Source organism: Lepidochelys olivacea (genome assembly GCF_965140295.1).
Source record: "Lepidochelys olivacea isolate rLepOli2 genome assembly, chromosome: 12".
Taxonomy (NCBI): domain Eukaryota; kingdom Metazoa; phylum Chordata; order Testudines; family Cheloniidae; genus Lepidochelys; species Lepidochelys olivacea.
The window spans coordinates 25090518-25117380 of record NC_140422.1 but is presented as its reverse complement, the minus strand read 5'-3'; the positions used below and the strand labels follow the sequence as shown (position 1 = coordinate 25117380).

The window sequence follows — 26863 nt, the reverse complement described above, 5'->3', positions numbered from 1 at the left end:
AAAAAATGATCAGTAAAATACCTAGTTTGAGCCAACCCTTAGGCCTGAGAGTTAGTGCTCTGCATGATCATATAACCTGCTGTTGTGTGATTCCTGAATCTGGCCTCATGTATCCTTATCCTGCAAGGTACCCAGCACCTTGCTGGATCGGGACAATAGTTGACCTGCTGAGGGAACACAATGGAAGGAACCATTTGTTTTCTTAGGCACAATGTTGGGTCAACTGAAGGGAATAAATCCCTCTTACTTATTAAGATAATTATTTGTTACCAGCGTCACCCGAACAGTGTCTGAGCTCACGTTCTACAAGAGACAAAACAGTGAGATAGATGAAAGGTCATGCAGGGGAGTATGCTAAGTAATCAAAGTGGTGATTGGCCACTTTTCAACCATATAGGATCAGATAACCCATCGTTTTTGTTGTTTTTTAAAAACTTGCAGCCTATTCCTAATTACACCCCAACTCTCACTATCAGAGCATATTTCTGCTTCGGAATTGGAAATACCATAAAATTCTTATAGTGAAATACTGTAAAGGAAGAAGTAATTATTTTAACAGTACTTTTACTTTGATGTATGATAGCAAACAAATAAAAGGACTATGCTAAAAGCATCGAAGAAAGATTAATAAATTGTAAGGCCAGAAGGGACCATTGGGATCATCTTGTCTGACCTCTTGCATAACACAGGCCATTAAATTTCCCCCAGTAATTCCTGCATCAAGCCCATATCTTGTGGTTGAGCTAGAACATATATTTTTAAAGACATCCAATATTGATTTAAAGACATAAAATAATGGAGAGTCCATCATATGACTTGATAAGTTGTTCCAGTGATTAATTACTATATTGTTGAAAATTTACAACTTATTTCTAGTCTGGGGTTATCTAGTCTCGATTTAGCTTTCAGTCATTGGATCTTGTCATGCCTTTGTCGGCTAAGTTAAAGAGCCCTCTACTATCTCAAATCTTCTCCCCATGTAGGTACTTATAGGCTATGATTAAATCATCTCATAACCTTTTCTTGGATAATGTAAATAGATTGAGCTTCTTGGTATTTCTTACAAGTACAACTTCTTACAATACTTACAAGAATTTCACTGTAAGGCAGGTTTTCCTGGAAAAAAAGTGGAAGATTGTCTGAGCAGCACTTGATGCCCTGGGAAATCTGCCTCATTGAGAATGTGCTAATATCTTATCAATATGTTGCACAGGGCATAAAGGTGCACAACCAGAAGTGACTACCAAATATGGGCGACTTCAAGGAAAACAGACCAGCGTGAAAGGAGCAGACAGGCTCGTGAATGTTTTTCTTGGAATTCCTTTTGCAAAACCACCTCTTGGATCCCTGAGATTTTCCCCACCACAACAAGCAGAGCCATGGAAAGGTCTGAGAGCTGCAATTTCCTACCCACCAATGTAAGATCCGATTGTGTTAGGCTTTGCCTATCTACCCTGTTTAGTAAATGAATCTGAATTGCATCATGTATGCCTTTTTTTGGTTAATGAGGTTGTGTAACATTATGTATCCTAGCAAAGGAGTTCGGCTTTATTGAATGTGTTTGCATGATAATGGTGGGTCCCAAAGTGGAAAATGTGAAATTCCTAAAATCCTCCAGTCGTTTCTCTTGTGAATTGAATGGTGTCCTTGTCCTTTACTAAAATAGCCCAGTAACATCACAACACTAATATATCGTTAGAGATCCATTTGAGTGTGAGCTGTGAAAACCGTTGCTTTATTTTAGAAAAATAAAATGAGAATAAGAGTCTACATTTAAATTTTGGATACTCTGCCAACCTAGTTAATGTTGCCCTCAGTAAATAAATCTGGAATGTAAGCCCTGCTAGGTCAGTTTAAGTGGGGTCAAGCTGTCTGGAAAAGATTTTATATGTGATTGATTTTTAACTGTAATTTCAATTTTATGGCCATTGCAATAAATAATTTTCACTGTTCATCAGTGATGTTCTCTCCCACTTCCTCTTCCTCCTGCTATGCAGACTCAACTGAGGTCAGGGAGACTACTCTCAGTAGAAAGAAAAGGAGTACTTGTGGCACCTTAGAGACTAACAAATTTATTTGAGCATAAGCTTTTGCGAGCTACAGCTCACTTCATCGGATGCATTCAATGAAGTGAGCTGTAGCTCACGAAAGCTTATGCTCAAATAAATTTGTTAGTCTCTAAGGTGCCACAAGTACTCCTTTTCTTTTTGCGAATACAGACTAACACGGCTGCTGCTCTGAAACCTATTTTCAGTAGGAGTTTATAAACAACTGTGCTGTTGACTTCATTATCCAACATCTCCAGCATATTGGCTGGAGGGAGCTGTAAATGAGCAGGCAGCCCCTTGTATACTGAATATTTCCAAATAATGCCTTTTGTAGTATTTTTGAAAATAAGTTGATAGCTTAGTTATTGTTTCACACATTTCCAAGCAAAATGATTCCCCCACTGATCCACTGAGTTGAACTTTGATAAGGCAACCTGAAGCTTTAAGAGCTCTTTTGGTTATATCTTGACTTTCATGAGTTGTGCAGAAACAAAAATAATATGTGTTCAAAGTAAGAGGCAAATCTACATGATTATAATGCCAGGAGGATATAGGTGACTGGGGTTTTCTGTTGTAACTCAGATCAATTGCAATTCTTACTTAAAGCTGGTTTCCTTATTTCAAGATTAATGTGGTGTTGTGAATTTTTGGATCACTCTGTAATTGTGTTCAGCTTTAGAAATGCTATTGTCAGAAATCTAGTATCAGATAAAACTAATATTATGATCATGTGTTGCTATCATTTTACTGAACACTGGCATTTTCATTATATCATTAAAGGTGCCTACAAGTCATGGAGTGGATAAAGACAATAGAAAGAATGTTAAAAACTGAATTACCTCCCTTAACAGTTTCTGAAGATTGCTTATATCTGAATGTTTACACTCCTGCCCATTCAAACAAGAAGGCTAAGTTACCTGTAAGCAAACCTACTTAATGGTTTAACCTGCTAATGTTAACCTACTAACGTTAACCTGTCCTTCCTCTCTCAGCTTCCCACTACTGTTCTCTTACCCCTTTTCATTGTGTCAGATCCGAAATTAGCTTTTCAGAGTAGGGATCATGTCTTCTTATCTATATTGCAAGATGTTCATCACTCCCTTGGGTGCTGTAAAATAATAAAAAATAATCATCCTAGTTCTGCTGAGTCACAGGGCAGGAGCACCTTTGTTAGAAATACAAAGTGAAGAGCCATATATGAATTATAGCGAACAATCGAACAAAAGAAAATGCTGAACATTATTTCAATAAGATAACTTGGTTAGCGTAAATAGCCTCTGATACCCTTTGAAATGTCAAAGCACTGTACATAAATATAAGTGAATGACACTGGGTAAAAAGGATATTTAAAATGCATTATCATGGTCTTGGTGACAAAAGTAAATAAAAATGTATTGGTCCTTAGCATGGGTCACTTGTCACACTTCTAACAGAGTAAATGTTGTACATAAACAAGAGTTTGTTTTCTCTTTGTTGAGCATTATCTAAAACTAAACTGTTGCTTTAAAAATAATAATCCTGTTTATATAAATTGCAACCTGCAACCCTTTGATTTGTTTTTGTCATTTATTACAAAATTAGCAAGTTCATCATTACAAATAGTTGTAACTGATCCTGCTTTTTTCAGGTTATGGTGTGGATCCATGGAGGAGCTTTCATGATAGGTGGGGCTTCGATATATGATGGGTCGGCATTATCCGCCTATGAAAATGTGGTGGTAGTAACTGTCCAGTATAGATTAGGTATCATTGGATTCTTTAGGTGAGACATGTTTTGTTACTATGAATCTGCTCAAACCAGATACTCTGTTAACTAACACACACACACACCCACCATGATAGGAAGTACGCTCATGATGAGTGAACCTTTCTTACTGCACAATTACAGCATCTTTTTTCCAAGTAATTAATTTTATTATTACCTTTCATTTTTAATGACAAAAAGCACATATCCCGTTCTACTCTGGATGCCCTGACAGCAGTTAAAAATTCACAGTCAAACAAAAAATTATAAAATACAGAAAGCTAATCTGGTCAGCCTAAACCTATAATGTAACTTGATATGTGCCTGTTGCTAAATGCTCTGTCTGTAATATTATGTTGTCTGGAGTTCACATGTATAGTGCAAAACTATTCCTTTGAAAGTCAAGCAATGATCAGCAGTGGCCTGTAGTACTCAAAGCCATACGTTGGGGCTCAGAAATAGACTTTGAATAAGCTGGTGTAAGAATAAAGTAACCACATGGTTTTTGTTCTGTAGAGCCAGTATTGTATGCCAGACAATAAGGAATAAATAGCCGGTGGTTTTACAACTGATACCCTATATACACTTCTGATTTCAGTACTGGTGATGAACATGCTCGTGGAAACTGGGGCTTATTGGATCAAGTGGCAGCTCTGCAGTGGGTTCAGGAAAATATTGAGTTTTTTGGAGGAGATCCAGAGTCTGTTACTATATTTGGAGAGTCTGCAGGAGCATTCAGTGTTGGAGCACATGTAAGTTTCCAATAAATACCTTTGTATTAAGAACACTAAGTAAGTCTAGACCAGGGATCGGCAACCTTTGGCACGCGGCCTGCCAGGGTAAGCCCCCTGGCGGGCCGGGCCAGTTTGTTTATCTGCTGTGTCTGCAGGTTTGGCTGATCGCAGCTCCCACTGGCCGCGGTTCGTCGTCCCAGGCCAATGGGGGCTGCGGGAAGCGGTACGGGCTGAGGGATGTGTTGGCTGCCGCTTCCTACAGCCCCCATTGGCCTGGAGTGGCAAACTGCGGCCAGTGGGAGCCGCGGACATGGCAAGTAAACAAACCGGCCCGGTCCACCAGGGGGCTTACCCTGGCAGGCTGCGTGCCAAAGGTTGCCGATCCCTGGTCTAGAATCAAGCCTCACTTTTAAATCTAGCTTCTGAAGTAAAGTCAGTCATGGATTGTATCAAATCTGCATTTTAACATGTAAATTATATTCTTGTTTTTCATTTGTAGATTTTATCTCCATTGTCAAAAGGTTTGTTCCATAAAGCCATATCAGAAAGTGGAGTTGCTCCACTTCCTGGCTTCTTTATTTCCCATGCTCAAGCCATTGCTAACGTAAGTTTTCAGTATTACCTTAACCGTATTTCTCTAAAATACCAAGTTTCCAGTGCCTGAGACCTTTTCAAAACTGACTTTCAAATTAACCACCATATGTTTGCACCCTCCTGTTCTTTCCTGATGGAGAAAGATGATCTCAAAGGTTTTATTTATAGTTTCTCCTACTTCAACAAAAATTGTAGACTGAAAATATCAGGTTCTGATTTCCCTCTTTTTCTGTAGGACCTCTGCAATTGTAGGAAGACTTTGAATGTAACATCACAAGAGGCTAATGCCTGAGCTGCAATAATCTGCCAAACTCAACAGATTCATTTATTGAACTGGGAGAAGTCAGTGTCCTGTGCTGTTACTTTCCGAATCCGGGAGGAAAAATAGGAGTTAGAACTTGACTTTTCTAATGTTTTTAAAAAAAATGTTAGGAGACAAGGAAGCCTTAGACATTACAAAGGGAACAGAAAAAGGACTGCAATCAAAGGAACCCGAATTTACCCCAGAATTACAACTGAGACCCATCAAAGCATATATCTGTTGAAGATTAAGCTTTTATAAATAGCCTGTTTTGCTTTGAATATTGCCGAGAAAACAGAAAGTATTCTTCAAACATGGGGCCTGCAGACTCCTGTTCATATCTCCATACACCATAATCTGAGTGTATCTATATTTTGACACACCCACCATTTGATCTAAGGCAAGAGATGTATGGAATGGAGAGTTGACATAGGAAGCATCTAATTGCCTCTGCACACTGGTAACTTGTCTGTGGCGGGCACTTTTTAAAATCCATCATACTAGAGCAGTTTTGGTTATTGATGGATGATTTGTTTTTATCACACCTCTCTCATCCGTTTTTTTTTTTATTAACAGTTGCAGGTAATCGCTAATATATCTGGCTGTGAGACAACCAGTTCTGCCATGGTTCACTGTTTAAGGAAGAAAATGGATAAGGAAATAATGACCCTGAGTGCTGATCTAATGAAGGTAGGTGAGAGTTGCTAGTTTGGGAGCTGCCAGAAGGCTGATTAAGCTCAGTAGAAAGACTCCCATTGACTTCCGTAGGCTTTGGATTGGGCCCTTACTGCAGTTACTGATATTTAGGGCTTGTCTACATTTATACTGTGCCATTGTAGCCCTTCAGTGAAGATGCTACTTACACCAACAGGAGAGTTTCTCTCATTGGTGTAGGTACTCCAGCTCCCCAAGAGGTGGTTGCTGTGTCAATGGGAGAAGCCCTCCTGTTGATATAGTGCTGTGTACAATGAGGATTAGGTCAGTATAACTATGTCACTCAAGGGTGTGGAAAATCCACACCCTTGAGTGATGTAGTTAGACTGACACAAGTTCCTAGCATAGACCAGGACTGAGTGTTTCATACAAGGATGGTCCACTGAGCTGCAGAATTTTAATCCACATTTCAAACTCCACAAAGTCCAAGAGTATCTGAATCCAGGACTTGGATTCAAGCCCATTTTTAATTTTATGACATTTATTACTTGTTTATTCTGCTACCCACTGATTCTACACCCACGCAACGTTTATTGCAGTTTTATTTCTGATTATTTATAGTACATCTGCACACCGAGGCTTCTGTATCAAGCATTAGAATGGGAAAGTAAGCAGGCTTCACAGAGCCAGCTGTCAGCAGATAGAGTGAATTCAGGAATGCCTCCATTTCTGTGAAGGGGATTTCAGGGTAGAGAGGAAAAAGAGGAACAGCAGCAGCTGTGGGGAATGGAGAGTTGGCCTAGGAAGTATGTTAGTGACAGTGGAGCTCCCAAATATAAAGTTAAAAGACCATTAATGTTTTCTTTAGAAGGAAGTTCTGGTGGTTTAAAACTCTCTTCTGTGGCCCAGAAGTCCTTAGGGGACAATTGGCTGACCCTCTCCCCAATCCTATGATCTTCCAGAAGTGTCCAGAAGGCTCACTTCAGCCTTCAGAGACTACAGGGGAGCCAACAACTGTCCAGTGGACTATTGGCCAGGCCAATAAAGAGCCTTCTAGAAGAGAAGCTTCTTCTCTGTTTCCAACCTCCGTGGTCTAGCAGTGTTGCTGTTGCTGCTAAACTCAGCCTGGGATCAGAGACATGCAGTGTTCTGAGGACTTAGGCATCTACCAGATTTGCATCCACAAATGCAGTTTCAGTATGCAAACCAGATATTATGTGCACTAAGTGTTAGTCATGGAAACAAAATCTTGGCACCCTCAATTTTAAACACCAGGTGAGGCCACATTTTCGATTCCATTCTGTCATTTCCAGATATGTTGTTCCAGAAATGTATGTTTGAATTGCAAGAAAATATATCCTCTATTCCAGAAATACTGGACGTATGTGTGCTCATTTTAGCATGTGGCCACACCCTTACCTGGGATTATTTTCATGTTCTTGGGCTTGCCTCTTCGGGTCAGTGCTGCTGCTCACCTGTTGTGAAAAATAAATTAATTGTCCCTGTCAAACTGGGAAATATAGCTAGCTCATAGGGAATGTTTCCAGTGCCAGAGTCATTTTTTTCTTAGAAGGCAGAATTAAAGTATGTTACACAGCAGTATAAATGCCACTGCTGGGAATTTACCATCCTCTCTTTTTTATAGTCATGTGAAAGGTTCTTTGAAATTCTTCTTCCATATTATTGAAGTCTTAACTATACATCTTATACAAATCAAGCTAATAACACACATTTCCAAGGTACATTCAGCTGATGTATTAATCTTGGCCATCTGGAATGGAACATTCTAAAGTTCTCGGTCCAACTTAACTGCTCCTATTGAAATAAATGAGTGTTTTATTATTGACTTCAGTGGGAGCAGAGTTAGGACAACAGAATGGTGAAAATCTCACACCTAGTATTTATTTTGTTGTAACCCTCCTTATTTATTTCCCAGTATGCAAAACTCTGCCATATTTTCCCTCCATGCACCCACATATTTCTGACATGGAAAAGGTGAAATAGACCTAACGTACCCCACACATACATTGTGTAGATATTCCACAAGGAAGCACATGACAAAGTAATAAAAATAGCCTGAGACTTGAGGGCTTTGTTAATGGCTTTTACAACCCTCTTCTGTGTTGGATTGTAAAATGTTAGAACTTGTGAGTACTTATTTTAGTCTTGGCTCGGCTTGGCTTGGCTCAGCAGTGGGAATTTTTCAGTGTCATCTAGAGGAAGAAATAATTATAAAATAATATATTGATTTTTTTCTTACAGCAAGGGGCATATTTCTTTGCAGTTATAGATGGTGTGTTTATGCCAAAGAAACCCGAAGAGCTGCTGGCTGCCAAAGAATTCAGTACTCTCCCATATATAATAGGAGTAAATAACCATGAATATGGCTGGCTTATTCTTTCAGTAAGACGTTTTTAATTACTTTTCTACACTAATTCCTGTGTTACAAAATATGAGATTGTTCCATAGGACCAGAATCAAAGTACAGTCCCCTAACATGTAGTGTTTTAAATATAGCTCTGCCATCCCTGCTCTACATTGTCTACACTCTGTTCTTACTCCTATAAATCAGACAGCACTCTTTGATGTCATTGCTATCAGTGGACTATGGATCAGGTTCATATTGAATTAGCCTTGCCCCTCTTTTAAATGCATGGGGGTTGACATCTCCCAGCAAATGTTTTAATATCTTCTCCACTGTCTCACAGAGTCTAAACATATTGTACATTTATTGGTCTTTCCAAAGAGTTTGCCAGGAGCCTAGAACACACTGCCAATATGTCGTGTGTTCTGTGAGAGTTTTGATTAATCCCACAATTTATATTGTCATTGATTAATAACTCTAATTTTTGTGTGAAGACTTTTAGACATGTAATTTTTGTTAAAGGAACATGTTTTAACGTGTGCTGTCAAACTGTCTTCAGAGAATGGTACTAAATCTGATCTCTGGTATCAGTATGTCCAAATGGCTTTCAGTAACTCAGACTGTCACAACTTTTGGTGCCCATCTGCTCAACCATCAAGCATTTTTCCGGTTACTTAAATAATTTCGTATTTAAAGAATAAGTTTATATTTAATAAATGATTAATCATAATTACTGGCTAGTATAAAATGGAGCAGTAAGTAGTTATGAATTAAATATCACATGGTATCAAATCATTTTAATCAATATAAAAAGGAAAAACTATATTTTAACTATACAGGCACTTAACTTTTCTGGCATAGAAGAAGGGATGGAGAAACAAACCATAATCTCATCATTGCAGCTGACATTTTCACAACTGGTAAGAGACCAGCAGGTTAATTTGGGTGATATTTTAATATTCATTTTAAACCCACTCCACATTTGGGGCTATATGATGCTATTGGCGAGATCTCATTTTTGCCGTATTTATGCATTCAGTGGCTTAGTAGTGGATTCCAGACCTAACTGTGGCTCCTCTGGTGTCATCCCCTGTGAAAGGATGGAATATTAGGAATTGTTGGCTCCATACTGCCATATAATATGAGGCACAAGGAGAGTAAATAAAAGAAGGTTCCCACACTGAAACTAATAGTATCTTTTGTGCCCCTCCAGCCCCTTCAAAGAGGTGGTTTCCTTTAACATAAGCTGTGTATGACTATTCTTTTGCTGTTCTTGTTTATAGCTATTACATTGTTTTATAATTGTATTCCTTAGGGAATGTGTATACATTGAATCTCTACTGTCCAGAGTGATGTTCCAAAACGCCACATCACTTTTGGCTTCTCCAGCACTAATAAAAAACCAATTGATAGTATTTATTAATTCACGACTGAGAAAGAACTCGAGAGAGAGAAGCACACTAAACGCTGCCGTTAATGTTGTATTTCCATCCTTCATTACAGAAGTTTCCATCTGAATCTGTGTCTGTGGTAGCAGATGAATATTTAGGAGACACAGATGATCCTGCTGAGCTGCGAGACCGATTTCAGGATCTGATGGGAGATTTCCTCTTTGTTATTCCAGCTCTTCAAGTGTCTAAATATCATAGAGGTGAATTTCCAATCAACGGCAAAAATTCAGACCAACTCCCAGTTGGCACTCAGCTGAGAATAAATCATTGTAGCACTAAATTTGTATTATGCCAAAATTCTCATTGATTCAAGATTTGGCACTTGCACATGATAATTTTCTGCCATGCTGCTCTCTCCTCCTATGCTGTTTCTTTCAGTGGAGAAACTCATTTAGGACAAGTATCCTCATTTAGGATCTGATCCAAATGGAAAGTCAAGGGAAAGACTTCTGTTGTCTTCAGTAGGCTTTGATTCATGCCCTTATTTCCCTTTGTTTGGAAAAAATGTTGTCTGCATTTTTCTCCAGTTTAGACTGTGCTTTCTGAAGAGTAAAACTTGGTACAGTAACTCCTCACTTAAAGTCTTCCCAGTTAACGTTCTTTCGTTGTTACATTGCTGATTAATTAGGGAACATGCTCGTTTAAAGTTGGGCAATGCTCCCTTATAACGTCATTTGGCAGCTGCCTGCTTTGTCCACAGCTTGCAGGAAGAGCAGCCCGATGCAGCTAGCTGGTGGGGACTTGGAACCAGGTGGACTGGCAGCCGCCTATCAGCTCCCCACTCTCCTAAGTTCCCTGTGCAGCAGCCACCCAGCTGGCTATCAATTTCCTGCAGTTCAGCTGTCCCTCCCCCACTGTCCTGTGCTGCTCCTGCCCTCTGCCTTGGAACTGCTTCCCTAGCCTCCTGCTTGCTGGGGCGGGGGAGAAGAAGGGGGTTAATGTCAGGGTGTCCTTGCTCCTGCACCCTGCTTACCCATCTCCATAGAGCAAGGGGACACACGACAGGGCTCAGGACGGAGGGAGCTTCCTGGCAGCAGCTGTGGTCTCAGCTTGCTGATTAACTTAACAAGGCAGTGTACTTAAGAGTGGGTCAGCGTACTTAAAGGGGAAATGCGCATCTCTCTCTCTCACACACAGACACACGGTGTATGTGTCTGTCTCTGTCTGCCATGCTGTCTCCCCTCCCTCCATTCCTGCTGCCTTTTAGAGTGTGAGGCTACATTAACAATGAGTTAACCCCTTGAGGGCTCAGCCAATTGCTAGTTCATCATTTAGCAGTACGGCATTCCCTGGGAAATATCCCACCCTCTGACTCCTCCACCTCAACCAAGCTTCACAATCATCATCGCTGTGTACCGTATTAAATTGTTTGTTTAAAACTTTGTGTGTATGTGTAGTCTTTTGTCTGGCAAAAAAAAAAAATTTCCCTGGAACCTAACCCTCCTATTTACATTAATTCTTATGGGGAAATTGGATTCGCTTAACATAGTTTCGCTTAAAGTCGCATTTTTGGGGAACATAACTACAACGTTAAGTGAGGAGTTACTGTACTGGTTATCCTTCTTCAGTCTAGCCCACCTTTACTTTGTCAACGCTTTCTTGGTTACTAGATCCTATTGCTCTTTCTAGTATCTAATATTGGAGAGAGTACTCTAGAGTTAGGCAGGATCAAGTTTTATGCAGCAGAAATAAATTACATGAAAGAACATAACATGTTAACACTGAGGTTGGATTTCCTCACCTAAACCAGGAGCTAATGGATGTTTCTCCTATGGTAGCGCCCTCATATTTTTCAGTCAATATGCCAAAACATTGTTTCTTCATTTAGTATTGGATGCAGATAAAAAAAATATTGGCCCCAAGTTCATTTAGTTCTAATTATTCTGTATCCAATACTATTGTCGGGTTTTGGGTGGTGGTGTGTGTTTTTTAGATCGAAGGAGAGGACGGGAGGGATATTAAATCAGTGAATTTAGTCTGCTTGTACCCCAGCCTCTTGTACTTTCTGAAATCTAGTTCAGAAACAACTGATTCTAAACCTTAGCTGAGCTAGAATTTTAGTCAGCATCTGATTTCAAGATTTAATCTATTGCAGCCTTTTAAAATATGAAAAGAGATTTCAGAACATGCATGAAGCTGTTGATCTGATTTAATCTGTTTATTAATCTGTTTATTATTATCTGTTTATTTATTATTTATTATCTGTTTTGTTTGATTTAGCTGTTGATCTGATTTTAAGCACAGTAATTGTAATCTTGGCTTTGATTCTCAATGTTATCTTGTTTAGACTCTGGCGCTCCTCTCTACTTTTATGAATTCCAGCATGGACCCAGTATTTTTAAAGATACTAGGCCAGATTTTGTAAAGGCGGATCATTCAGATGAACTTTTCTTTGTCTTTGGTATGCCGTTCTTGGGAGATGATACAGGCATAACGGGTAAGGACTCATCTTTCAGATATTATCCTTTCATTGTAAAGTAAACCTATTTCACAGTATGGATGCATACTTGTCTTTTAAACAAATACGACCCACACTTTTCACTTCGTTGAACTAAGTACTTTTGCTAACAAAGAAAAGATGGGTACGTTATTTTTTTCATTAACTTTGGTTTTTTTCCTTATAACACTGATGTACTTTTTTTGTCCTTCCCTTCTTCCTTCCACATAATTTAAGCTCGTACATTCTTTTATTGAGGGTTATCTTTAGAGTGGTACTTACGGCATTTTCTTTCTACACCCTGTTGCATCTTTTAAACCCTGTATGTGGAAATACATGTATATTGACAAACCAGTTTTCCGCTTGTGCATCAGGACTATGATGTGGTTTTGAATTTAGCACACATCTATGCTGTGAACCTGTCTTCACAGCTTTTTTTTTTTTCTCTTCACTGTACCTTCCCGCTTCTCTAAGGGAATGACTAGGAATAGCAGCTTTACACGATCTGTTGAGATGCAAACATATTTATGTATGATTTTAGAACAAGGACTGAATGCTCAGGAACATATATAATGAGCCAACTCATCATTCTTTTGGCTGGTAAACTTTGAAAATACTAGCATTAGACAGGCTAGAATAATATCTAATCAATAAAAATCTGTAAGCGTCATTCCCTATTAAGCAATTCTGTTGTAACTTGTATCTTGAATAGTCTAATGCACTCATGCTTTGATATTATGCATGTATAATTTCAAACATTTTGTTTTGGTTTTTTACTTTACAAAATTGTTACATTTACATATTCTCCCTTTCAGCTGAGGCTACGGAGGAAGAGAAACACCTCAGCCGAACGATAATGAAATATTGGGCTAACTTTGCTCGAAATGGGTGAGAATAATGCTATAATAAAATATTATGTTGTAACATTTGAATTTGCTTAGTCTCAATAGATTAAATGGGGATTTTATTCTTCATTCTGTCATTTCCAGAAATCCTAATGGCAAAGGTTTGGTTGAATGGCCAGTCTATGATTTGAATGACCAATACCTGGAATTAAATTTAAAGCAAAAGAAAGCAGAGAAACTGAAACAGAACAGAGTGGAGTTCTGGACAGAGATCTTCCCTGAAAATGTGAAGAAAATAACTGAAGACAGGAAAGAGCACTCAGAGTTATAAATGATAATGTTTAAATTTGTATCTTTCAATTTGTCACAGCAAAATTCTACCAGATAATATTGGTTCAATAGAAAAAGTTTAATCTTATTAGCACATTTTTTAGTTTGATTGAGGGAAGTGAGAGCAAAGCTCTGGACATTATAGAGATTTTGTTGCTAACTAGCGAAATATGTGACAAAGTGGAAAACTCCAGATCATTTACATTAAATAATAGGAGATATTAACAATTGAAAAAGTCCCAACAGAAGTAATTGAGGCACTAGGGGCATTGGAGGGAAGACTAGATATAGCATTTAGGGATTTAATGTAAAGGATAATCTTGTATTAGAGGAAGTACAGGGAAATAGAACTCTGTATCTCAGGAAGAGACCCATCTTCTGAGATATGAATCCAACATGGTGTGTATCTTTTAAACAGCAAGACATATTCCCCTCAAATATCTACATTTTGATAATGGACTGGAATAAAATTTGGAACATAAATGATTTCAAATATCAGAAAAGTCTGATGGGGAAATGTTAAAAATATAGGGCCAAATTATATCCTGAGATGCATGCTTCTGTTTCCTCAACCAGACTTTGAATGATGCTAGGTAGGGTTTTTTGGTTTATATTAATGCTGTGTGAGGGGGTTTTTAAACAGAAAATGAAAGATCACACATGCAAAGGTTGTTAGCCAATCTCAATGTACGTACACATATATGTAATATTGCTAAAAGCTTAACCACACTCTCCCATACCAAACACAGTGCAAATAACTTACCAAGAAAAGAAACATTAACATCTTTTTCCAAAATTAAAACAATCTCTTTTATCATCTAACATTTTTCAGTAATATTTTCACTTGTAAAATTGCACAACATTTGATTTTGTATCAGATAATTTCCCTTTTTTGATTAATTTGTCTTTTACTCTTCCCTGGATAAATTAAAGCAATGGAAAATGAAATAATCTGAGCCACTGAAATTTTCTTTGTTTACTGATACGTCAGAGATTATGTCGTTGTGTGTGATCAGGGATAGATAAAACTGATAAAAATTGTAATACAATAACAGGAATAAAGATGTGAGCCTCAAACAAAAATTAGTTGCCTGTATTAAGTAACTATTTAAAAACACAGCAAAAGTTGTCCCAGTGTCACACACAATGTTACATACTGAAATGCTCATCATACAAAGACAGGATTCTACTTATAATCAAGATGAATAAGTATGTATAGTACTGCATGTTTCAGCCTGGAATATCTCTTTGAAAGACCCCTTCAGAAGCTCTGCCCATGATGTTCATACTGTTCTGAAATTGTTTTCAAGCATGTTAAATCCATAAGGCTCACAGGTCTCCCTGCAGGGTGGATTAAGGCTAAGGAAGGGTGCTTATGATTTGTAACTCATGATGCCAGCTAGATCAAGAAGGGAGAGCAGCCAGAAGCAACACAAAGCTCAGATGATTGCTGTGGACCAGCTGGGTTGATTCATTTAGAAGGAAGCTCAGGGACTCAGATGTGGGAAAAGGAAGAAAAGAACCCATCTGCAGAAGCTGAAAGGGAACGTTAACCCTGCAAAGGGCCTAGACTGAGAGAGGACTGCTTGTGAGAAACAGAAGCTCGGTGGATCTGAGCCCAGTGTGGCAAGATTGTTCCCCAAGGCTGTAGTGGTTTCAAGCTGTACTCCCCTGATTAATACTGCAGGGGTTTTTGTATCTGAAGACACAAAGCCCTTCTGGAACTCCACTGTGGCGTGCTGAGGAAAGGTGCCTGCAGCTCTGTCCCTTGAGACTGCGGCATACATGCCTGCTAGTCAGCTAGTTCCACTCAGCCCATAGCCCTATCTCTTCCTGCCGCTTTTGGGGTAGTTTGCACCCTATGGGGTGCTGGCAGAAAGCCTACCCTGTTTGTAGAATTGCAATTTTGAATGGCTTCTTGTGCCCTCTCTAACCTTGCGCACCCTGCATAAGGTGGTTATAACCTGACCTTTAATTTTTAACATCCCTGGTTCTTGCTCTAAGGTAAACAGCAATGACTTTCAAACGTGCAGTTTTATTTTTGTTACATGAGGTGAGAGGGGAGAATTTATTTTAGAGATGAAAAATTTGGTCTCTGGAGGATACAATGTAACTGTACAATTCCATCAGTGCAATGTCACTTTCCAGTGGGTCTGATTAATGTTTACATAAGGGGTGGGCAAACTTTTTGGCCTGAGAGCTGCATCAGGTTTCTGAAATTGTATGGAGGGCCCGTTAGGGGAGGCTGTGCCTCCCCAAACAGCCAGGCATGGCCCAGGCCCCAACCCCTATCCGACCCCCCCACTTCTTGCCCCCGACAGGCCCCCCCTCTGACCACCCCCTGAACTCCCATGCCCTTGTCATAAATATAAAGGGAAGGGTAAACCCCTTTAAAATCCCTCCTGGCCAGGGGAAAGCTCCTCTCACCTGTAAAGGGTTAAGAAGCTAAAGGTAACCTCGCTGGCACCTGTCCAAAATGACCAATGAGGAGACAAGATACTTTCAAAAGCTGGGAGGAGGGAGAGAAACAAAGGGTCTGTGTGTCTGTCTATATGCTGGTCTTTACCGGGGATAGACCAGGAATGGAGTCTTAGAACTTTTAGTAAGTAATCTAGCTAGGTATGTGTTAGATTATGATTTCTTTAAATGGCTGAGAAAAGAATTGTGCTGAATAGAATAACTATTTCTGTCTGTGTATCTTTTTTGTAACTTAAGGTTTTGCCTAGAGGGGTTCTCTATGTTTTTGAATCTAATTACCCTGCAAGATATCTACCATCCTGATTTTACAGGGGGGATTTCTTTATTTCTATTTACTTCTATTTTTATTAAAAGTCTTCTTGTAAGAAAACTGAATGCTTTTTCATTGTTCTCAGATCTAAGGGTTTGGGTCTGTGGTCACCTATGCAAATTGGTGAGGCTTTTTATCCAACATTTCCCAGGAAAGGGGGGGTGCAAGTGTTGGGAGGATTGTTCATTGTTCTTAAGATCCAAGGGTCTGGGTCTGTAGTCACCTAGGCAAATTGGTGAGGCTTTTTACCAAACCTTGTCCAGGAAGTGGAGTGCAAGGTTTTGGGAAGTATTTTGGGGGGAAGGACGCGTCCAAACAGCTCTTTCCCAGTAACCAGTATTAGTTTGGTGGTGGTAGCGGCCAGTCCAAGGACGATGGGTGGAATATTTTGTACCTTGGGGAAGTTTTGACCTAAGCTGGTAAAGATAAGCTTAGGAGGTTTTTCATGCAGGTCCCCACATCTGTACCCTAGAGTTCAGAGTGGGGGAGGAACCTTGACAGCCCTCTATCCAAATCCCCGCCACCCCCTTACCGCACTGCCTGGAAAGTTTCACCTTTCTGTCTTATAGCACTAAAATGGATCTCCTCCTCTGCCTTGTCCTTGAAAGCTAAAGGTGAAAGTTTTCTTTCACATAGTTAGAACAATGTTTTTTAAACTGGCATTGCTAAAGTGAGTACAAGCTAAAGTTACATTCTAGGAGGATGCTATTATTTGATTGTGCCACTTTAAATAATGAATGCCAAAGCACAATATGATAATAAAAGTAATAATGATAATTACTCCAGCCAGGACAAGTTAGGCATTTTAGAACTCACTACTCAAAGAATTCAATATAAGCCTAAGAGAGAAATACAATTATGAAATGCATAGCCCAGTAAAAAAAACTAAAATAACAGCCCTTTGAAAGAATACAATTACAGAGAATATATGTGCACTGTAGGAAGTACCAACAAGTGACGACGACAATATCAGCATGTACTGGGCCACGGTGGCCAACCTGTGGCTCTGGAGCCACATGCGGCGCTTCAGAGGTTAATATGCGGCTCCTTGTCTAGGCACCGACTCCAGGGCTGGAGCGACAGGCGCCAACTTTCCAGTGTGCCGGGGGGTGCTCACTGCTCAACCCCCAGCCCTGCCCCCACTCCACCCCTTCCCACACCCTCCCCTGAGCCTGCCGTGCCCTTGCCCCCCCCCCCACCGCACAGCACACCTTGAAACAGCTGATCGGGAGGTGCTGATTGGCGGGGCTGCCGGTGGGTGGGAGGCGCTGGGAGCAGGGTGAGGGGGCGAGGAACTGATAGGGGGGCTGCTGACGTATTACTGTGGCTCTTTGGCAATGTACGTTGGTAAATTCTGGCTCCTTCTCAGGCTCAGGTTGGCCACCCCTGTGTTGGGCGGTGATGAGTGTGAAAGAGACAGTGTGTGAGCTGGGGGAGTGTGTGAGAGACACGCGCTGCCCCTTTAAGGGAGCGGCAGGCAGCAGTCTGAAGGAAAGCTCCTTCAGACACAGCAGCAGCAGCCGCCAGCAGCTCTGTCCCCCCCACCCCACCACCCGCTGTGCGGAGATGGCCGGGTGCAGGGGACACCCTGACATTAGCATCCCTCCTCCCCCCCATCCCTCCCCCCTCTACACAGCAAACAGGAAGATCCCAAGAGCAACTGCCCGGGCGGCTCTAAGGCAGCGGACAGGAGCTGCAGACGCCAGCTGAGCAGTAGGGGGGAGGGGCCCCCCCTGCTCCGGAGGCGCCCCGTTTGTAACGGCGCCCTGGGCTTTCGCCCCATTCGCCCATGCCTAAGGCCGGCCCTGCTCCCAAATGGGCAGGCCACCCCTTACGCCCAGGTCAGCCCAAGGGGCACAAGGAGGCCGAGTGCGAGTGGAACGCCACCAGTAGGCCTGCTAGGCACCCCAGACATCTGAAGCGTGGCTCATAGATGAAGGTCTAGCCCACATCCCGCAGGCGAGCTGCCCTCAGTCTGGGAAAGAGGCTGGCAACCCCAGCCCATTAACATGCTATGCTTGTGGGCAGATGGCACATATCGAGGGAGTGCCCACTGATGGCGTGTGAGTACGCCCCGGGCTGGATGGTGGAAACCCGGGCACGGAAACACCCCCTCCCCAAGTTGATGGCACCGGTGATGGTCCAAGGGAAGCTGCAGCCAGACAGTGGTCCAGGCCTCCATGGTGAGAAGTAACACCACTCCCAAAAACACAATCCACCTTCAATGTATCCATGGCAATGTCAAGACCTACCCCAGCCAGCAGCTACAGCTGATGGTGGGAGCCCATACTGCAGTAATAACCGCAGCCTTAGCAGAAAAATTGGCCTACCCCATGATTATAGCCTAGATGATCCTTTTTATGGCAGGTTATTAATACCCAGGCCTGGGCCGCAAGTGAGAACGGGGCCAAGTGGCGACACCAGCTTGCCAGAGCTTGGCAAACCTTGGGGAAGCCAATGACCCCAGAGAAGGGACATCCTGAGCAACACAGCTGCAGACCCTCACCGAAAGAAAGAAGCAGGCCACCAGGAGCTGGCAGTCCTCTTACGGAATGGGAATTTCTTGTTAGAACAGAGGAGCAACCCTAAGTTAAGCCATGCATATGAGCAACTAGTCCCCATTAAAACAGAGTCTCAGGAAGGTGAATGGTATCCACACTTTGCACTCAGGAAGGAGCGCTTATACCAAATAGAGAAGAATCAGCAAACTGGATTGGTGAGAGACCAGCTGGTGGTACCATGCTGGTACCACCAGGCCGTGTTGCAGTTGATACGTGATATCCCCTACATGGGCCACCTGGGGAGAGAAAAGATATTGGCCCAGATATTAGTTCAAGTCTATTGGCCAGGCGTAAACCATGAAGTGAGAGAATAATGTTCCTCCTGCCCAGAGTGTCAACTAGCTAGAAGCAAAGGGATTCCCAAGGCACCCTAGGTCCTTCTGCCCTGATTGACACCTCTTTTGAAAGGATCGCGGTCGACATGGTCACCCTAGAAAAAACTGCAGCAGGGCATCAGTACATATTAGTTATTGTAGACTATGCAGCAAGGTATCCAGAGGCTGTGCCTCTCCACTCCCCAAAAGCAACAGCTATAGCTCCAGAGCTCTTGAAGCGCTTCTCACTCAGAAGGTTTCCCTGCGAAATATTAACAGACCACAGGACTAACTTCACTTCCCAAATGATACAGGAATTATGCTTCCTTCTGAAGGTCAAGTCTCTGAAGACCTCAGTGTACCACCTGCAGACTGATGGTCTAGTAAGGTGGTTTAATAAGACCCTGAAGGGGATGCTGAAGTGACAAACCCAGGCAGTGGGACCAGCTCTGATACTGGAGAGATTCTTTGGACTCCATTTTGTGTCCCTAGCTTCCATTTTGAATAGGCAAAAGTCAGTCTACCATTAGAAGCTGCAGGTCATATGATACTTCATTGCTGACAGTAGGCCAGAAAGTTGAAAGTTCAGCTAAAAAAAAACACCCTCCATAGAATTGCCACAAAGCCAAACAGGTGCGGCATAACTCTGTGGCATACAAGTAGTGATAAGCATGTGCAGTAAAGATCTGATAGCTGAGAGCACTGTATAAAAGGTCGATGGTTAGAACAGCTGAGAGAGAAGAAGTGAGGAGTCAGGAGAGCGGCTGCCGGAGCAGAACAGACGGCGAGATCAAGCAGAGAACTGACCTGACGGAGCAGAACAGAACGGAACAATCTGGCAAAGCAGCAACAGCAGTGGTAGCGGCTAAAGTCAGCAGATAGCGTAAACCCATTAGTTTTAATTACAGTATAAATATAAGTATGGTATAGTATAGCGTAGTGTAGGGTATAGTATTAATGTGTGTGTATGGGTGTTAATAAAGATGCATAAAATTCTGTTGTTAATCATAAGTTACCTATGTAAAATTTAGAGTACGTTTAAGAACTGCTGTCAGCGATCTGTAATGGACCAGCCTTTACAGAGCGCATCCACTCAGTATCATAAAATTATGTTATTGTGGTTTAATTGCTCTTTAACTTGCAATAAGGGATTTGTGTCTGATTTTTATTTGTAGATTATACTGTGGTAGGGATTATTAGTTACATTCGTAAAAGATACTTTATTTAGGAGAAAATACTGCCTGTGTCAATCATTTTATCGGAAGGTTATAGCTATGTCTTCTAATGTTTCCTTAACTGCCCTGGAAACCCATATCTTAGGAAGGACAGTTTAAAGGGGTGATAGGCAGGTTATTCTAGGGGTGCCCCAAAATCCATTTTCCGGGTTACACTACCACTCCTGTTTGCCATAAAGGAGGTCCTACAAGCCTCTACAGGATTCTCCCCGTTCTAATTGCTCTATGGTTGCCAACTGCAGGGCATCTTAGATCTGCGACAAGAAGGACAGGAAGAAAAAGATGTGGGGGGCCTTAAGCGCAATTCAATATATCATACAGTTAAGTGAGCAACTCAGAAATATAGGGGTGTTCACCCGGGAGAATTTGAGGAAGGCCCAACACACCCAGGAACAAAATTACAGTGGGGGGGAGGTATGACTATGGACTCTTCAGACGGGTGACAATATTTTTCAGCTATTGCCCTCAGCCAAGTCTAAATTAATGGCCTGATGGCCAGCAGTCTCTGGATGGAGCACCTTCTTCCTCTTCAGCACCCCTTCCTGTAGTAAATTCCCCCTTTTAAGCTCCTCCTTCTCCACCAGGCTGAACAAACCTAGCAGGTAGGTCTCCTTAGCGTGGAACAGGCCCAGAAGAGCTCGTTAGCCTCTTCCATATCGGTGTGAGGAGACAGCCACAAAACCCACCGCTCCCAAAGCCCCCCTGACTTATAGTGAGGCAATACACGGCAGGAAGAGAGGTATAAGGTAAACCTTGCAAAGGGGCAATAGACTCTGGGAGACCAAACCCTTCAAACTGAATGTCCTGGGGCTGTCTGAGAGACTGACCCTCTTTCCAGACAGATCCTCATCCCTTGCAAGGGGAAGGGAAGAGGAGGAGTTGAGCCTCTGGCTGGTGCAATTGCCTTAGAGAGCTCCCTTACGTGCTGCCAACTGGGAGGGAAGTGAGGGTACACAACAGGCATTTGGACCTGAGGGGGTTCAGGTTGCCTGACTTCTCCCCCACTCTTGAGTCTGGGTCTGTGAGGTGTGAGCAGTCACATGTGCACTCCTCTCACAGTTCTGTATTGTGACTATTATATTGAACAATATCCCCTCTGCAGGAAGAAGTGCAGGTTTATTGAAATACTCTCAGTGCACCAACCTAATTTTGTAGTGAGTCCTATCAGCTTTTCCTTGCTGAATTGATTTCAAATAGTTTGTACAACTGCTTTGTCTGCCCTCCTACCCTGCATTTCAGAAAGCAAAGAGGAACTCAGAATGATTGTGACATAAGTGTGGCTCAAAATGGGGGAGAGGCAGGGAGTGTGATCATTACTCCAGGCAGGGCCGTCCCTACCCATATGCAAAGTACGCTGCGTACGGCACCAGGAAATTTGGGGCACCACATTTCCTGGTGCCCTGTTCAGCTGCATGCTGCTCTGCCCCAGCCCCGTCTCTTTCCACCCCTGCTCTGCCCTAGCCCCATCCCCACTGCTTCCCCAAAGCCCCTGCCCCGCCCCCACTCCCCTGAGGACTGCCACAGGGTCGGGCCTGCACTCACCAGCGGTGGGAAGTGTCGCAACCCGGCCCCAGCCGCACCGCCAGTGAGTGCTGGGGGGGCAGTTCCCACCTGCCCCCGAAGCCAGCCCCACCCCCGCAGAGGCTTGGGACCACACCCCCCCTGTGGAGGGGCTGCATAGGGCCCCAGAATAGCTAGGGATGGCCCTGCTCCCAGGTGATTTTCTGTGACAGGTACCATATTGACTTCCTCCAAAAACTACTGACTCATTTTCAGTCAGGGCTTAGGTCAAAACTGAGTTTTAAAAACAGATTTCAACATATTTCTACCATGTGTTTGAAAGAGAATGTAATTGTGAGTTCATAGTTGGGCCCTTGTAGTGTGACTTTTGGGTTTGCTTTTTCAGCAGTTAAAACAAGGAAGACAACACTGTGTTCAAGCGCACAGAAGAAAATGTCTTTTCCTGGCAGGAGTTCCTTGCTTTGGTCCCTGATTTGTGCAGCATGGGTGCTTGCAATTCTAGTTGAGGGTAAGGAATAAAATGTCTTACTTTAAAGGCAAACACTGAGTGGGATTCAGGGATTCCACAATCAGTTTCTGTCTGGTTCTGTGTAGTTTTTTTAATCAAAATCCTATTTCATTTTAATTTTCCCCCAAATGAAGTTGGCAGACAGTTTACAGGACCTAGTTTGTACTGGAGACAAAGGATTATTCTCAGGAATTGATCTATTTCACTTTTACAAAGACAATGTGTGACTTAGTCTGTACATTTTCTGGTCATTTGTCATCACAGTCTTTCTTTAGGCTAATTTTAATATTAGTACATAAAATATTTGAAAGGAAATCTGCATTGTCTGAAAGTAGAAATGTTAAGTTGACTATCAAAATCTATCCAGAGTGCACATGAAGGCTGCTCATTATATGGTTAACTCTGTTGGATCAGCAGTTGAAATTACTTCAACTTTTATCTAATTGTTGTTTCTACAGCAGAGTTCTTGGGTCAAATTCCTACCTGCTGTAACTCCAGTTAAAAAGTTTATCCACTAAATTACAATAGAGTTTCACTTGCTTACATCAGATCTGAGCTTATCTTCTTGTGTTTGTGGGCTCATTTCTGATCTCCAATGCTTAGGCTGGCTGTGTTCTGAACACAGCTTTAGATTACTATTTTTTTCTTATTAAATCTAGTCATCTTTGTATCCATACTTCATAGTTGTTTTTGCTGTGCTTTTACAGCACCTCACTACTTAGGAGAGCTGAAGGCAGTAGAATGGAGAGAGTGCCAAAAAAAAAAAAATCCCACCATTCCTATATTTCAGAGCAGGTTCTTTTCAAGAAAAATAAGGAGCCTTTCTTTTGCTGATAGTCTGGGAAGAGTGTGGCTAGTACTGACCAGAGCCATGAAATATTTTTGCTGCACTTCTTTAAATGTTAGCTCTAAATATTAGAGCTTTCAAAGACGAAGGGGAAATTTACCAGACTACACAAGACATTGAACTTTGTGATGTGTGCTAGCCTGCTCAGCAGCAGGACCGAGTATAATGATTGATAGGATAACAATTGTACTCTAGTTAACTTTAGACCCTGCTTTTAAGTCACGTACTGTAGATAGGGAAGGACTCAAGACTTAAGTCACAAAATTTCAGATTTCAAACATTCAAAAGTTTGGTGGTTGTTTGATGGTTGTTTGGATCTGCAGTTTTCACTGTGGCCCATCTCTGGGACTGACTGCAAAACGGTGGCTTTTGAGGCTCTTTTTTCCTAGCTGCTGAAAAAGCTAATGACGGGAAAATATCTGAAACTGGGGGAATGTACGCTGCAATGGAGAAATCAGTGTTTGTAATAGCTACATTTACTGTGGCCACTGAAAACAATGGAAAGCTTTGAAGAGAAGGGGTAAAAAAGCAAATTCGATGGGTACTAGTGTTTGGTGCTAGTGGGGCCTGATCCAAACCCCATTAAGTCAGCAGGACTCTGAATCAGGCTATTAACTTGTCCGGTTATTTATTTATCTTATGTTATACAGGACAACAAACCGAACAACCAGAAGTGGCTACCAAATATGGGCCACTGAAAGGGAAACAGGTTACTGTCAAGGGAACTGACAGACTTACAAATGTGTTTCTTGGAATTCCTTTTGCAAAACCACCTGTGGGAGCCCTGAGATTTTCCCCACCACAACCAGCTGAACCATGGATTAGTGTGAGAGATGCAACTTCTTTTCCACCAGTGTAAGAACCCTTGTGCTCCAAATTATACACCTTTTACTTTTTTTTAATGTAACATTTTTGGCCTAAATAAATTGAATTTATTCACTGGGGAAAGGCGTTTATCCTTGAGGAGAACTTCGGCCCAATGAGTATGCTTTTACAATAATGAAAAACTGCCCTGATGGTAAATCTAGTCACCCAAACTGGTGCAGGCTTAATACTGTTTTAGCAATACTAAATACTGTTTTACTCTTGCACTAAACCCCTCAAACAACAGTGTTGGGGTTCCTACTTGTCTAGGGCACGCTGGGTCTTAACGGGACACACAGTTACAGATGTGATAATCCTATGGAATGTGACTGGAGAACATATAGACTGTTTCATAGAAGTCCTCCACACCCAAATTCTAACTGGGAAACTCAGCTGAAATTGATGAGGATTTGCTTGAGATTCTTGAATAGAAGGTGCTACACAAGTTTAAACTATTACCAGTGATAGATGTTAACACCTCAAACAGTTAATTTTAAACCGCATTGTTGGTGAGGTCTTGTGAAATACAGTATGGAATTACTATTGCTGCTTACAGGAAGAGCAGAGAAACTGGTTTGGCACTTTTTTTCTTTTCTTCTTTCCTGCTGTATATAAGAAATATGGTGAAGGAAGCATTCATTACAAATGCCTAAGTTGCTAAAATGACCTAATTGATATCAAATTTTTAAATCATTTTTATACGGGAAAATTGAGCCGCTGATGAAACAGGGTGGTGAAATTTAAATCAAGGTATATTAAATCACTTGATTTTCTTTAAATCATTGACTTAAAACAGGTTGAGGCTTTGTCAAACTGATTTGAAAACTTGTGCTATTGCAATTTTAGATTTAAATTTATAATGAACTAAATTCTAAATGCTGTTTTAACAACAATGGTGCTACTGGTAGGGTACCTTATTTGAATTTTACAAAACTGCTATAAGCAAAAAACCCCAGATATTTGAAAAATTAACATCCTGATTCTGTAAATATTTAACCTGACTCATATGAATAGTCCCACTGACGTTATTGTGACTAGTCATGTGTTTAAAGTTAAACATGTGCAACAGTGTTTGCAACATTAGCAGGTAAAACTGGTATGTATTTTTTTTAATTCTATTAGTGACTTCAAACAAAATTCCTTCTGTGTTAACAATGAAAAGTTGCAGTAACTTTCAGTGCATGAACCAAGTTATTGTGAACTTTTTTATACACGCACAAAATCTGTAAAAATAGAAGTCAGTTTTAGGCATAAGTGAGCAAATGTCCCTTTGACTTCTGCGTGCAAACTGTAATGGAGGAGTATAGCCTTGTTGAAGCATTTCAACCTTCTTGACTTGTGGAAGGTCAGTATATTGGAAAGTAGTGTTGGTTGGAAATATAGCATGTGCTATTTGCTATCAGTTTCGGGGTTGGGTTTGTGGAGTTATCACAGTAAAGATGTTAATGAGGCCCTGTGTTTGACTTTTTCAACAGAGATGAGCATTTTAATGCCCTGACCTTGCAAACACTAACTATATTCCCATAACTAGCTGAGTTGGTTTCAGGGGGTATACCTACAACAGTGAAGTTAAGCACATGTGTGTTCACTGAATCAGGGCCCCTGCCTGAAACTTTTTACTAGAAAAAAATCTCCATGAAAAAACTGAAATTCTGCTAATTGGCAAACTAATTGATGAAACAAGTACAAAACATCCACATTCGCAATTTCAGACTATAAGATGGGAAGAAAGAACTAGCAGCATGTAAACTTTAAAAAAATCTGAATTTAAATAAAAAGAATCATGATTTGAATTTTTTAAATTATTTTTTAAAAAATGTATGATGAAATGTAACATCCTCCAGTGAAACTGATAATGGATATTTTTGTCATCATAACAGTGAAGAACCTTCTTCTCCTTTCTGTTCTTTAAGGTGCTTACAAGACCAGGCGATACTGGAAAAATTTGAAGAAATGTTTCCACCTAAACAACTTAACTTCACAATTTCTGAAGACTGTTTGTACCTGAATATTTATACCCCTGCCCATTCCAATGAGAAAGCCAAGTTACCTGTAAGCAAAGCTACTGTACAAATGTAATGTTTTCAAACCATGGCAATTATTACAAGTGCTCAGAGATCTCCTCCAATAGTACGGGACAGCAGCCAAGACAACGTCTGCATCCCCTTAATTTTGTAGAGCTGGAAGTACTCACTTAAGCCAAAATTCAAGCTAAAGAGTAGTTTTTAAGAAAGGTGTTTTGGAAGTAATTTTTCTGGCAGCTCTCCAGACGAGGAGAAAGAGGTCCTTTTCCTAGATCTACTCCTCCAAGCTTTTTACACATCTTTCATTGTTTAAGAGTTAGGGAGGGAAGTGTGTTTTTGTTGGAAAGACATAATTGGGAGTTGTATCTAAACTATTACAGGTTCCTTCTTAATGTCTTTCAAAAGCCTTTCTGAATCCTACCATATTATTTACATAGTGCTTTACAAGCAGTAATTAACTCCTAGGAGTAATGTGGGGATTAGCTTGCTATTTGTCATTATTCCCATTTTACAGATAAGGCAGAAGAGGTTAAATGACTTGCCTATGGCCACAAAGGGAATCTGTATGAGAGCGAGCATCTCTAGCTCTATTGGACCATGCCTCCCTTTCATGTAATTCATGTCTGCATTTTAGCAGTCTAAATCTCGGAACAGGGGTCAATGTAGCCCATGTTTATCTAAGCTTTATGTAACTGACTA

The 26863-nt window shown here is 41.2% G+C and overlaps 1 protein-coding gene across 1 annotated transcript in view; it reads left to right on the top strand.

Annotated features, from left to right (window-relative positions):
- Positions 1 to 26863, top strand: part of LOC311528903 (uncharacterized protein) — a 47506-nt gene that overhangs the window by 8810 nt on the left and 11833 nt on the right. Inside the window, exons 2-16 of the mRNA XM_084644398.1 lie at positions 1214 to 1418; positions 2829 to 2967; positions 3676 to 3809; positions 4390 to 4543; positions 5025 to 5129; positions 5997 to 6110; positions 8337 to 8477; positions 9279 to 9359; positions 9943 to 10090; positions 12178 to 12327; positions 13143 to 13215; positions 13317 to 13498; positions 22307 to 22429; positions 23927 to 24131; positions 26054 to 26192. Coding sequence (XP_084500524.1) covers positions 1214 to 1418; positions 2829 to 2967; positions 3676 to 3809; positions 4390 to 4543; positions 5025 to 5129; positions 5997 to 6110; positions 8337 to 8477; positions 9279 to 9359; positions 9943 to 10090; positions 12178 to 12327; positions 13143 to 13215; positions 13317 to 13498; positions 22307 to 22429; positions 23927 to 24131; positions 26054 to 26192 — 2093 coding nt within the window. The remainder of the gene's footprint in view (positions 1 to 1213; positions 1419 to 2828; positions 2968 to 3675; positions 3810 to 4389; positions 4544 to 5024; positions 5130 to 5996; positions 6111 to 8336; positions 8478 to 9278; positions 9360 to 9942; positions 10091 to 12177; positions 12328 to 13142; positions 13216 to 13316; positions 13499 to 22306; positions 22430 to 23926; positions 24132 to 26053; positions 26193 to 26863) is intronic.